Raw genomic sequence first — 13,887 nt, 5'->3', positions numbered from 1 at the left:
CCCCACGCACGGAGGCGTGTGCGTGTGTGTGTGTGTGTGCGCCGCCGCCCCACCCCGTCATCTGTGCCGTAGCGAGACGGCTGAAGAAGAGCAACGAACTTCGATGCAGTGACCCCAAACCGAGAGCGAGTAGGGGGATGGAGGCGCCATCGACTCACGGAGGCACCGCATCACTGGCTTAAGAGGCCCGTACACACACATGCACACACACGCATGTAAATATATATATATGCGTGTGTGTGCCTGTGGTCCGTGTTGGTGGCCGGCGGTCCTCCCCCCAACCGCGCATCGTTTCGCCGGTGCCCGTTCTGACCGTCGACAGAGAAAAGAGGAGGATGAGGGGGGGGGGGCGCGCGCGTCTGCCCTGCGTGAGCGCGTGTCCGATGGCCGTTGCCGGGGGTGGAGGGGGTGTGAGGTGTGTGTGCGCCGAGCAAGGGAGTGGCAAACGCGTATTATAATATGCATCGAAGGGCGACGCTGTTCGCCGCGGCGTGGTGAGGTGGTGTGGGTGGCACGGCCCCCTCCCCTCACTCCCCATCCGCGCGTGCGACTGTCTGTAGGATCGAGGACGATACCGCGTTGGATGAGCGGGCGCGCGCACCGGAGCGACAGCAGCGAACCAAGCCACGCTGGTAGTCAACGGTGTCGGAGTCTGGGAGGCTCATCCCTGTCCTTCGGAGGCACCTGTCACCCGCTCCTCGGGTGGCTAGAACGTCACGAACAACTCCCTCACGCATCTGGAGGGCCCTCATGCGGCTCCGACTGCTGTTGCTGCGCCTCTTGGTAGATGGACACCGACTTGTGCAGCAGGTTCCGGATGCGGTCAGTCGCTGTTGCGGTTTCTGTCGCCGCTGTGGCTGATGACGACGCTGCAGCCGATGGTGGCTCACTGATCTGGTCCACCTCGATATCCCTCGGCTCCGCATCCATCGAGAACGACGACCTTCCAGAGCCGCGACGCTGGCTAGGTGCAGCATGCGCCACCGCTACAGCAGTGGACCTCTTCTTGCTTGTCGAGGTCTTCCATGGCTGCTGCTGCTGCTGCGGCTGAACTCTCCCGACGTCGACAGGCTCCCTCACAGCGCCCCTCGCTGCGGTTGTCGCTGCTGTTACCGCCCTCGCGGTAACCGACAGCCTCAGCGGAGACGACGGCGAGGAGGCACCGTGCCCATTACCACGACTGCCGCTACTGTGACAACCGCCGTCGTTGCTGCTGTGGACGCTGACAAGGCTGGCGCTTCTCGACCGTGTCTCGGACTGTGAATGGGGGTGCTGCCGCTCTGCTGCTGCTGCTGCGGCATCGGAGCTCCTCCGCAACGTCGAAAGTGGGGTATCGGTGGAAATGAAGCGCGGTTCCAGCTGCGCCGGAGCGGCGTGGGTTTCAGCGGCGGCTGTGAGGGAGGTCGTTGAGGCTTGCGAGGTCATTCCTGGCTGGCTCTCCGACTGTCCTGATACGAAAACCCGCTGTACCGCGCACCCACCCCGAGCTCTTGCAGCGGTGTGTGTCGGCGTCGTCGTCATCGCGGCCGAGGGCCTCGATCGCTCGTGCTTGCTGCCATGGCGTGACTTTGTGCTGCCACTGCTTCCCTCGGGCTGCTGCTGCTGCTGCTGCTGCTGCTGAGCAACGAAGTACAGGTACGCGTCCTGCGCCATCTCGCCACCCTTGTAGCTGCCGTAGAAGGCCTCGGTGAGCTGGTGATACGACAGCTGTGGGGCGGCGTCCTTTGCAGCAACCTGCGGCACTGCCACGTCCGCAGTGCCGCTGCTGACCGTCATCATCGTGCTTCCGCTGCGGCCACTCGCTGTGGCGGAAAGGCCACGAACCCAGTCGCGGCTCACGGGCTGCCCGGTTATGTTCCACAAAACGGACAGCGCTGTGGGCGACGTTGACGACTGCCGTGATCGCGCGTCCGGGTTGCGCGCAGCCGCAGCGCGCTCCTTGTCGCGGGGCGCCGTTATCCGCAGTGGCGCTGACGACGACTCTGGCGTGCCTGAGGTGCACAGACAGTGCTGCGAGGCAGCCGCGGACGAAGACGCCGGGCGCGTGAGGGCTGCCATCGGTGAGCCGCGGAAATCGCCTGCGTACACGTCTGTGTCGCCGGCGTTGGGGCTGTGGTGTTGCGGCGACACTCTCGCCGTCGCGTGGTGAAGGCCAACGCTGTCGTTGTCATCCGCGACATTGAGGACGTCGGCGGTGGTGTGGCCGAAGGCCGCCATGGCGCGTCTCGTAATGGGCGTCGTTGGAAGTCCAGGCCTGTGGCTGCCGCGCAACGCCGCCGTCAACGCGGGTGCACCGCCACGGCTGTGGCTGCTGGCAAAAGCGGTGCTGCCGATCGTGGTGTTTGTCGAGAGCGAGTCGCGCCGCAACGGCTGCTGCGGCTGCGCGGAGCTGCCGCGTCGTTTCTCATTCTCGCGCATGCGCTCCACCGTCGACACCATCGCCTCCGCGAGAGTTTTGTCGAAGGCTGCGTTGGACCGCCCGCTGGCGGCGGGCCTCTCTCGGCGGCCGCGCGCGCTGCTCTGATCCGTTGCCGCCACTGACGACTCATTATCCGTCCGCGGCGCCGACATCGGCAGCGGCAGGGCGTCCGTGTAGCTCGACTTTGGGAACACGGCCACCGCAAGGTCGTGCGCGTCCAGCGTGTGGGTCAGGAAGCCCCCGTAGTACGAGATGTGGCGCGGCGAAGGCGACGGGGGCAACGCCCCCAACACCGGCGCCGATGATTTCGATATCGGCGGCGATGCCGACGTCGCCCGCGCCAGCGGAGATGGCAACGAGCTCACCGACAGCAGTTTTCCGTCTTCCACGCACGAGAGGAAGGCGTCTGGCGCAGATGGCGACCGTCGCTCGCGGTGCTGCTTGTGAAAGTCAGGCGCTTGTCTGCGTTGACAGTCAGCGCTGTTCTCGTCGCCGCGGTCCACACGGAGGGAGGGTTCATGACTGGTGTCCTTGCGCGCCTCGCCCAACAAGGGTGGCGACGCCGACGCTGCTGCCGCAGGGTCGACGGCGCCAGCGAAAACGCCAGAGCGAATCCGTCGCCGCTCCGCGAGCGCCTGGCGCACTTGGCTGAGTGCCGTGATGCCATCATCGTCATCATTGCCGTGGAAGCCGTTAAAGGCAGAGAAGGGCGATGCCGACATCGCGGATGAGCCCTACCCTCCCCTCTCCTTGTGCGTGTGCGTGTGTGTGTGTGCCGTATATAATCGATCTGTGAGCACACACGCAGGCCCGCAGCGACGTCCTCACCTCACCTCAAGCGCGCACGCACGCTCTCTCGCCGTCGAAACAGACACAAGAAGACGGCAATGAAAAGTTGACAACGGGGAAGCAACGGCGGATGCACGCGTGCGTGTGTGTGCGTGTGTGCGCGGAGGGGAAAGGAGGCAAGCATAGCTTAAGCGCCGACGCAGGTGCCGGAGAGGCTGCTACGACGACGACGGCAGCAGCAGCAGCAGCAGCAGCGGTGGCGTTGACGGTGGTGGGTGGTGGTGGTGACACGGTGCAACGGAGTGCGGGGGGCCGACAGGCTCGTCGTCACGACAGCCGAGGACGACAGCGCGCACAGACAGCGAAAGGCAGAGACACGGAGCCCACACCGCCCCTTGCCCTAGAAAAGGGATTGGGCCGAGCTGATCGATGGTGAGCGAGACAAGACGTTCGTCCGTTCACCGGTCTCGCGCAGCGCTTGTTCGTTGAAGAGGCCGCGAGCGCCGCGTGCGTACGCCTATGCATGTGCGATGGAAAGCAAGCGTAGGAGCAAGAAGGAGATACAGCAGCGAGGGATGCGCGACGTGTCGACGGCGGCGCCGACACCCGATCCCAGCAAGAAGGAGTAACAGACGAAGCGTGCGCACCTCAAGTAAAATAAAAAGGCGATGTAGCCGTGGCAGCAGCGACGGCGGCTCCAGTGGCGGTGACGCGAGGCGTGGAGGGGAAAGAAAAAAAAAGAGATATGTATGCGTGTGTATATGGAGCAGTAGGAAGCACTAGACAGCAGCGGCGGCTCCAGTGGCAGCGGCAGCAGAAGAGCACACAGACTGAGATCCAGCTAAGCGTGAAGGAAGCGGTGGAAGATGGGCGAGAGGGAGGAGGAGGAGGCAGCGGAGATGGTGATGATGGTGGTGGCGCGGGGCACGCACCTATTTATGTGCGCGTGCTCATGTGTTCCAGCAACGTGTCGCACCCTGCAGGCGATCCGACGCACCTGCGTGCGCCGGGTGGGCAGGGGTGGTCTGCGTGTAAGAAGCTTGTGATCAGCGCATGAGGGTCTGTGAAAGCCGTGGTGGGTGGTGAGTGGCACGAGACAGACAGAGATGAGGGATGACAGCGCCGAAAAGGCCGAACAGCGACACAGAGGGTGCATGTGCGTGATGAGGGGATGGGGGTAAAGGCAGAAGGGGAAGCCGCACTCCATCACAGAGCCACCACCACCACCACGAAGCAGACCTACAACCCCCCCCCCCCGCCCTCCCTCCAACAGCCGCCATCTGCCGTGGCGCGAGGGGGTTTTCTGTATCTGTGCATTTTGCGCCCACATCTGCGCGTGAAAATGTACGGCGGCGGAGGGGGACGATTATGGCCAGTGCGACGACGAGCGTCAGCGCCAGGCGGCCGAGGCTGAACATGACAGACGCAAGGGTGGCGAGGCCCAGCGGGATGGCGAGGACCGCCGTTCGGGCGGCGTGCAAGCGTGTGCCGACGTACGCGTGCAGATCCCTCTGGCGGAACGTCGAGGACGGTCGCAGTGAGTAGCGTAGACGCGGAGACGGCGACAGAGATGCATCCGAGAAGCTCAGGCAGACGCAGCTTCGAGCTCCGCGGTCGCTGCTGCGGTTGCCGCGGCGGGGCGGTGGTGGTGGTGCCCCGTCGGCGTCATCCTGCCGAGCAAGCCTTACCACCCTCCTCCCCCCTCCCCCTGTCCTCGACCGTCTTTCTTCTTCGCTGGTGCGAAGTTGGTGCAGGGCGTACATGCTTCAACGAGGAGCGGGCGTTAGGGCCGGAACAGCAGACGTGCATGGGGGCACACCCGCGCCAGCGCCTTGAGAGAGAGAGAGAGCCACACAGATGATGATGATGATGATGACGGGGTGGTGGTGGCGGTGGGGAGGAGGGATGGAGGATGCACGAGCGAGGGTGGTATGCCATAAAGCGACGAGGAAAGACGAAGGAAAACTTGGCATGCGCGTGCACGGCCGATCCTACACTGTCGTCTGAGTAGATGGGCCCGTGGCTGTGTGTGTGTGTGTGTGTGTGCGTGCGGTGTCACGGACGGACACCCATCAGCTCACCCGCATATGGCGCTCGATAGCAGCGGTGAGTCGGCGGGGGACAACGGGTGCAGTCGCGTCAAGCCGCAACGCCCGCTGCAACTAGCGCGAAGCAGCGGCCACGGTCGTGCCATCAACGAGAACGCGTTCACTCTTCTTCTCATCCCTGCCAACACCAACTCACTGGCGACGCGTGCGGTGACACGGGATAAGGCGACCTAGACGGAGCACACAAGACTCAGCATACACACACACACACGCACAGCGCGCGCGCGATGGATGCCGGGCGTTCTCGTGCGGATGGCCCACATAACCGCGCGACACGCGGAGAGGCAGGGAACCTCTTCATTGCAACTCGACTTGCCGCCCAAGAGAAACGACAAGACACACACACAGACACACAAGCCACAAGCAGGCACACGCACACACAAAAATAGAAGATCACCGCCATCGCTATCCACGGCATCCACCTCATACGCTTCACCGTACGCGACGCACACACGAGGAAGAGGGAGAGGGGGGGGTCCGATCGGATGACGACGACGATAATGCAGCACAGTGACAACGTCGACGCCCCCCCTCCCCCTCCCCCTGCACACACATACACACACACACACACATACCGACAGAGCGAGAGGGCAAGGGAGAGAGGGAAGGGGGGGGGGCGACGAGGGCGTATAGATGTTGCATATGCGATACAGCCTAAAGGAGCGCGAGAAGGGGCCAACCACCACCACCAGGGCAGAAGAAAGACGGCTGGAGCATACACACACACAGAGACATCTATAGGTGAGACCGACACATGTCCTGGCCATCATCAGCATCATCATCGCACACAGGTACACACACACACACACAGAAGAAGGCACGCATGGCGAGCACAGGTAACAGAGAGCAGCTGACACCGAACAGGAGGCCCAACGACAAGAAGGTGATGGGTCATGAACGTAGAGAGACAGAAAGAAAGAGAGGAAGAGGACCATGCATCCACGCGTTCGCCGAGCCCGCCATCCGCATGGACAAGCAGCAGCAATGGTGATGATGGTGGACTCTGACCATCGTTACATCCCTGCGCGTGTGTGTATAGGTACCTCCCTTCCCTCGCCAGCATGCGCGTGTGCGTGTAGGGGAAGGGGGGGGGTGAGGAGGGGAGCGCGTCGTCAGCATGTCCAAGGCACGCCTTCGGCATTACCAGCAATGCATGCGCCCGTCTGTCTGGCTGTCGCTGGCGACTGTGAGGAGGATGAAGAAGACGGAAACACACACACACACACACAGAAATGCACCAATGATACTGACGGTGGGCTGGGGGAGGGGGCGTTCGCGGCTGCTGACGGGCGTTGGGATTATGGGATGTCGCGGCCCCCCTCTCTCTCCTTGACAACGCTCTCGTCGTGCCAAGGCAGTCGATGACGAGCGAGGGGGGAGGGAGGTCTTGGGGTAGCAGCATCAGCGGGTAGAATAACACACAGATGAAAAAGGGGTGGAAGGAGGTCGGGGAAGAGGCACACAACACAGGAGATAAGGGGTAGGGGTAGGCGGTTGAGATAGCGACGACAGCGGCGCACGCGTAGGTGGCGGTGGCGGCAGTGCGGGCGGTGGGTGCCGTCAAGGAGGAGCGACCAAGAACCGATGGTCAAGGAGACGGAGAACCGAATCGGAGGCGCGCCAGAGGAACGTGGAGGCGGAGAAAAGGCAACGACAACGGCGACGCATACACTCACATTCATCTTCACGAAGAGCTGTCGAGTCGCCCTCCCTCCTCCTCCCCCCCCCCCAACACACACGCACCCCTGCATGTGTCTCTCCGCTTACGTATGTGCGCTGATGCGTGCAGCGGTACACGCAGAGGCTACCGACGCAGAGGACGCGCGGGCAAGCGACGGCAGCATAATGCATCCGCAGCAGCACGCAGCGGACCCACAGCACGCGCCCACACAAAAACACGGGCACACGCCATAAAGTGTTGGCGGGGTGGCGTCCATCATTCACCGCTACCGCGGCTACAGGATGTCGAACTCGCTGGAGGAGCTGCGCTGCGAGGGGCGGCCGCCGTTGACGCTGCCGTTCTGTGTCGGACTCCGACCGGGGTGCAGGCCATGAGAGCCCATCAGCTGCTGCTGCTGCGGCGGCGGCGGCGCTTGCTGGTGTGAGTTGGACGAGGAGGAGGATAGCAGCTGGCACGCGTCACGGAGCGGCGTGGAGGCATTTGAGTGTGCCGTGATGGGTGTGGGAGAGAAGCCGCCCCACATACCGCTGCCGCCCCCGGGGCTATGCGCTGCACCTAAGCCGCCGTAGCCGCCGCCACCGCTGGCCGCGGCGCCCATGCCAAGTTCCTCATCCGTCAGCTGAACGAAGCTTGACGTTGTGGTTGTCAGACCGGTGTGCGGTGCGGGGCTGAAGGACGGGGTGTGCGGCGGGGTCTGTGTGCGGCCGCTGCCGCCGAGAAGTCGATTCCACAAGCCGGCGCCGCTGCGTGGGGTGGAGAGGTTGTCGGCGGTGCCGAGCGACACGACGCTGCTTGGGCGCGATGCCCTAGCGCCATTCACCGCCGCGGCCGCCGGTACCCGCGCCAGGGCGTTCCAAAAGCCCCCGGGGTAGAGGTCGAGCGAGGCGGCGCTGCTGCCGCGGCTGATGGAGTTGCTGCACGAGGTCGTCCTTATAGCGGAGTTGCCGGCGCCGTTGCTCGTGCCAGTGTGCGCAAGCGGTGTATCGCTGAGGAGCTGCAGCTGCTGCTCATCCTCGAGCGAGTTCACGCGAGAGAAGATCTGCGTGGCGCTGCTGTTCGCACCGTAGGGCACGTCTTCATCGCTGCTCGACGTCTTGTCCGGTTCTGTGTGCGGCAGGCTGAAGACGACCCGCACCACGAGTTCGGCGAAGGCATCGAGAAGGTCCACGCCAGGCATTTTCTCTTCGTGCGCACACCCGGCGCGTGTGGGTGTGCGGGAGTTTCGGCGAGGAGAGGGAGTCCACGCGAGCGAGAGCGGTGGGTGGTTGGAGGTGCACGCCAAAAGCGGCGCCGGCACACGCACGCAGAAAGGAGGAGGAGGGCAGCGGCGGTGGTTGCGCGCGCGCACACACACACACACACAGAGGGGAGCGGCAAGCGAAGCGCGGAGCACCGCAGGCAAGAGGGAAGCGAAGGGAGAGAGAAGAGAGATGCGCAACGAGAGCAAGCTGATGTGTGTGTGTGTGTGTGACGGAGGGGGGAGGGCGAAAGAGGTGAGAGATGGCGTTGCTGAGGACGTCTGCGCGTGCGTGCGTGAAGGGAGTCGTAGTGGTGGTGGTCGGCACAGCGACGTGAAGCGGGTGGTGAGCGAGGGTGGCTGGAGGGACATCTCCCCAGCGATCCGTGCGTGCGCCCGCAGCCGTATCATTCACCACCAGCGCCACACGCAGAGGAGCAGACGTGCAAGCAGCAGTGAGGGCGCACGGATGTGATAGGTGGGTGGGTACTGGCATGACCCGAAGAGAGATGGGCCACGAGAAGGGAAAGAATGCTGTGCAACGGAGGGGCGTGAACAAAAAAAAAGAGGCGACGAATCCGCGTGCGATGTGGCGTCGTTGTCATCATCGTCGCCTGTCTCTCCGGCTCCCTCGCTTACGGCCCTTACGCGCCGGGAACGAAATGCATGCCCCCACCCCCTCCTCCCCCCGATGTGAGGCGTTGGCGTGCGAGGGCTGCTGCTGATGCGGCGGGGAGAACGCCCATCACGATGATGAGCACATGAGACGACCATCTTCGACACGTGTCTCTCTCTCATTCTCTGCCCATACCTCTTTGAATCTTCCCTGAGGTTGTGTAACGTGCACACGCACGTGTGCATCCTCAGCGACTGTTGCCGGCGTTCGTGCGCGCACATCCACTCGCTGGGATCACACCGCCCTGGTATCGACGTCAGCTGGCGCGAAAGGCGGATGCACCGGAAGATACCGGCGCCGCTGCAGCGGCAGCGGCGCCATCTCGCTGCGCCGCGACCTCTTCCAGCACCTTGCGCAGCTTTCGAGGCTGCATGACCGTCAGCGCGTGCTCGGCCATGTCGTACTGCGCAATCCGGTTCGACGTGAGCTCCTGCAGCAGCGCCTTCAGCCGTCCCTGCGACACCATCATACCATGCTGCTCGAACCTGTCCTTCGCGACGAACACGGATACCCTCTGGCCCTCGCCCATCTCCTCCTGCAGATCGATGAGGATGCGCAGGAGGCCGCTGAAGGCTGGCGGCAAGCTGAAGAGCACGCGACGCATCGTATCCTGCAGAAGGTGCGAGCCGCCACCAGCACCGCTGCTGCTGCCGGCGCTTGCAAGGCCGCCAGCGCCAGCAGCTCTCGGCGCGCCGTGCCCCGTCGCCTTTAACCCCAGCGAACCAGCACCGCCGGCTGCCATCGCCTCCGAGTCCGTGAGAAGGCGTAGGCTGCTAACGTGCTGCATCTCATGCACGCGCGGCAGCAGGAGACTGCGTAGCTGTACCGCGCACACGCCCATCTGCGTGAGCGCGCCGGCCAGCGGCGTCAGCGGCCATCGCGGGTCGTCGAAGGAGAGCAGCAGCTGCAGGTGCGGGTGTGGGTAGGCGAACTCGGCGCACAACTGCAGGAGCAGACCCGCTTCCTCCGTGTCCAGCAAGTCGACGTTGTGCAGCACGAGCAACACCGGCGGCGACCAGCCAGGACGCAGCTGATGGGCCTCCGTTAGGTGCAGACGAGGAGGCGCAGTCGGCGATGGCGCTGCCGTGAACGGTATCTGCTCGGCCAGCACGGCCAACGCCGTCGTCGATGGCAAGGACACCCACTGCACACAGCGGCGGCTCGCCTGGCGGCGCCGCACCGACGCCAGCACCAGCTGACGGACGGCGTCGCTGGCGAAGCAGAGGACCGGGGCCCGCCACGTCACCTCTGACGCCGCGCCGCCCCGATGCGAGGCGGCGGTGGCGGGCAGGGGGGGCAGCTTCGGCGAGTGGAGACGGCCAGCCCACTCGCGCATCTCTACGCACGCGCTGCGAGTCGGGGCGACGTCGTTGTCGGCGCCGGCGGCACCGTCGTTCTCCAGCGAACCGGTGACGGTGCGCTGCAACACTTCGAAGAAGGCGGGCACAGGCGACATGAGTGGCAGCGAGGGCGTCGCAGACAACGACGCATCCGCACCGCCAAGCTGCGTGCCGCGCTGCGAGGACGGCGTGCTCGTCAGCACTGTCGGCGAGGGAGGACAGCGCTGGCGCGGCCGCGACTTCAACGTTGTTTTGCTTGGTGTGATCATCCCCGTCGTTGCTGTCACCGTTGCAAGCGTCGACCTCGCCGCAGGGGACCGCCCCACCTCGCGCACGGTGTCACGAGCCGGCATGACAGCGACGCGCTCAGCGCTACGGAGCGAGTCACACGGCTTGCCCAAATCGCCAAGCATCCCATCCCACTCTTCGCCGCTGCTGCTCAAGGCATCGTCGACGTCCACCACATCCACAGGCGTGATCGCTGTCCGTGACGCGGTCACCGCGCGCTGCATGGCGGACGTGACGTCACGCGCCACTGCTGGCGAGCGGGCTTCTTCTCCGGCGAGTGCCGCCCGTGCCGCAGGGTACGCATCAGCTTCAGCGGCAGCACCAGGCCTCTGCTGTTCACGTTGATGCATATCCTGCTGGCGCGCTTGCCGCCGCGGCGGCATGGCGTCGTGCCTCCGCAGCTGCAGCTCTGTCTTGAGCGCGGTGGAGTGAACGCGCCTCACGAGCGTGCTGCCGAGGATGATCAGCTGACGTACAATCGAGGGGGCGGCGGCAACGCCACCCGATGCGCCCGTGCCGCTGCCACCTCCGGAGCGCCGCCCACGCTGGCCACCGCCGTGCGGATCGCCTGCCGCTGATGCGGCAGCGATACTGTCGCCGTTGCCGACGTCACCGTCGCCACGACCGAGGCTAGCGTCCACCGTGACGACGTGGAAGTGCTTCAGCTCCGCGCTCTGCGCCACGTGGTGCAGGAAGTAATACTTCGAGCCGATGCCGTACACCGCGACGGAGCGGCCGTGCAGCAGGTGATCCACGCAGAGCGCCAGCTCCGGCGAGGCAAGACCATGGGGCCACTGCAGGTCAGAGGTGGGCGGCAGAGCCGAGACCTCCGCGCCCCCTTCCGCGTCTTCTTCGTTCATCCGCGCACGCTTGCGCGACGCCGACGGCGGCGTCGTGGTGCAGCGTGCTACGTGTGAAGAGGCCTGTGGCACCGGGCGCTGTTCCTTCAGGTGGTGGTGCTGTGATGTAGGGTCTGGCAGCGATGGCGGCAGCGCACGCCCCAGGCGCAGCGGCACTGGGGTCGTGGCGACGTGGTGCATCACGTGCACAATGAGCAGCGCACGCAGCGTGGCGGCCGGCACCACCTTCACGGACGACAGCTGCCGGGGGTGCAGCTGCGCGTGGTGTGCACCATCGCCGCCACCCGCTGCGGCAGCGAGTTGCGTGGTGGCCTTTCTGAAGATGTCGCTCGCCTCGTACAGCGCCAGCGCGTGCGTGCTGGCGAAGGCGTACAGGCCGTAGGGCACCGTCACGCGAAACGGCCGCGCCGGAAGCCCCGGCAAGGAGGGTGGGCAGCGCCACATGAAGAGCGGCGTGACGGAGGCCGAGGACGGCAGCACGCCATGGCCACGGTGGCCCGCGCTGCTGTGCTGGTAGTGGTGGTGAAGCGCGGGTGCACCTTCACGAGCCTCGTAATTCACGGCGCACCACACGAGCTGCACCTCCATCCGCGGATTCCATACAGAGAAGACGTAGCTGCCGCCCTCCTCGCAGCGGTCGAGGTTCGGCAGCGCTGCGCTACCGCGCAGACTGGCGGCTGCGTTGGCTCCTGCATCAAGGCGCGACAGCGTCAGCCGCCGTCCATGCCCTGACGACGCGGACGGCAGCGGGTCCCGCCCGCGAACGGCGCTCTTGCCGCTCGATGCATCGCCGTGGGGGCGGCGGAGGCGGCGGCTTTGCAGGGGGCTCTGCGTGACACATGGGGCTGACCCGTCTGCGCGGGCGTCCGCCCCGCCCAACGTGGCTGGGAAGACTGCGAGCACCCGAGCGAGCAGCGGCTCCGTCGATGACCGCCGCTTCTCTCGCTGTGTTCGCATGAAGTGGTACTTGTGCAGATTCGCCGTGTCGTAGACGAGGCTGCCGCCGCTGTGCCGCCGCGCCGCCGGCGCCGGCCCCTCACAGCACCACTCGTGCAGGAGCGCCTCTTCACGCACGAGGTCGCCGCGCCGGCAGAGGTGACAGCGGAGAGGTGCCGCCACCGTCGACGATGTCGAGGTCGGCGGTGCGTCACGTAACGAGGCACCCTCCTTCAGGTGTCGCTGCCGCGACGTGCGGCCGTAGTCGCCCCCAGCGCTCTCCCTTGCGTAGGTGGCAGCGGTGGCATGGACCTGGTGCGCACCGTTCGCAGCTCCGCCACTGCGCACGGCGGTCGCAGGGGAGGCGATCACGGCATCCAGCCAGTCCATCTCTCCCGTCACGGACGACGCGGATGCAGCCGGCGAGGGGGCGGGGGACGGCGCGGCGGTTCTCGTGACACGCGACTGCTCCCGCAAGTTCGTGAGAGGGAAGCAGTCCACGCAAACCGTGTAGGAGCAGTAAGTGCAGTAGTACCCCGGGACGTCGCGGTACCGCGCCGGCAGGTCGCTGTGCGCGCAGGACACCCACATCTCCGGCGACGGCGAAGGCGGAGATGTGGTCAGGGTTGCTCTTCTAGAGGCGGCAGCGACGGCAGTGCACAGCCGCTTGGTTGGATTCGTGCCTTCTCCTTGGCTGACCACCTGCGGTGGCGGTGTGTCGCTCTCCAGGCCTCGTGGCGCGGCAGTGAACGGCGGCTTCGCTGAGGACGACAGCATGGCCTGCTGCGTGCGCGCCGTCGCCACCGGCGTCAGCGAGGGCAGTAGAGGTGACGCCTCTTGCCGGCGCGGCTGCGGTGACGACGGCAGGTGGAGCGCCGTAGACGGCGAAGCCTCTGCGTCATCTGACGCTCCGTTGGCGTCAGCATGGCGCAACTCGGAACTTCGGTCGTCTGCCTCCTCACCGCCGCCTCGCCCATCCTCGTAGACGACGCGGCCTGGATGCGCTTCTGCTTGCGCAGAAGATGACGAGGATGACGACGCCGACGAGGCAGGCCGAGAGGCACGCCGCCTCCACTCGTCCTCGGCGTTCAATGCCGGCTGCTGCCCCTGGGGTGCTGCCACTGGCGAGTCACGGTCGCGTGTGTCTTCTCGGCTGGCATGGAGCGCGGCGCACGAGCCTCGCGCTTCGGTCACCTCCTCAGCGTTGCTTACGACGGCAGCAGGTGCTGCTGCCGCGGCTCTGGCGTGGCACACGTGCCTCTGCGCATCGAGCGGCTCAGGGGCAGGTGCGGCCAGCAACGATATCCGCGACGGTCGGGTCGGCGTCATCTGGGAGAGGGAGGACGACGAGGACCAGAGCCCGTGATCCTCCAGCCACGGCGCCACCACGCCGCCACCGCCGCTGGTGCGATCCGTCTCGTCGCCATCTTTCACGCGCCTCACTTCTCGTTCACTCGCCTCGGCACGATCGCTGCTCATCACACGTCTATCGTGTCCTCCAAGTCGTCTGTCTGGTGGGTTCATAGGCTCGCTCCCGTGTATGGGCGTAATAC

The 13,887-nt window shown here is 65.5% G+C and overlaps 3 protein-coding genes across 3 annotated transcripts; all 3 read right to left on the bottom strand.

Annotated features, from left to right (window-relative positions):
- Positions 1-729: 729 nt before the first annotated feature.
- On the bottom strand, positions 730-3,141 carry LDBPK_010700 (hypothetical protein, unknown function; the record flags this gene model as incomplete). The annotated part of the gene is made up of 1 exon (XM_003857835.1): positions 730-3,141. One exon carries the CDS (start codon positions 3,139-3,141, stop codon positions 730-732), a length of 2,412 nt encoding a protein of 803 aa, XP_003857883.1.
- Positions 3,142-7,271: 4,130 nt separating this feature from the next.
- On the bottom strand, positions 7,272-8,174 carry LDBPK_010690 (hypothetical protein, conserved; the record flags this gene model as incomplete). The annotated part of the gene is made up of 1 exon (XM_003857834.1): positions 7,272-8,174. One exon carries the CDS (start codon positions 8,172-8,174, stop codon positions 7,272-7,274), a length of 903 nt encoding a protein of 300 aa, XP_003857882.1.
- Positions 8,175-9,166: 992 nt separating this feature from the next.
- On the bottom strand, positions 9,167-13,813 carry LDBPK_010680 (hypothetical protein, conserved; the record flags this gene model as incomplete). The annotated part of the gene is made up of 1 exon (XM_003857833.1): positions 9,167-13,813. One exon carries the CDS (start codon positions 13,811-13,813, stop codon positions 9,167-9,169), a length of 4,647 nt encoding a protein of 1,548 aa, XP_003857881.1.
- Positions 13,814-13,887: the final 74 nt, after the last annotated feature.

Source organism: Leishmania donovani, chromosome 1 (genome assembly GCF_000227135.1).
Source record: "Leishmania donovani BPK282A1 complete genome, chromosome 1".
Classification (NCBI taxonomy): Eukaryota; Euglenozoa; class Kinetoplastea; order Trypanosomatida; family Trypanosomatidae; genus Leishmania; species Leishmania donovani.
This window is presented reverse-complemented; position numbering and strand designations above follow the sequence as displayed.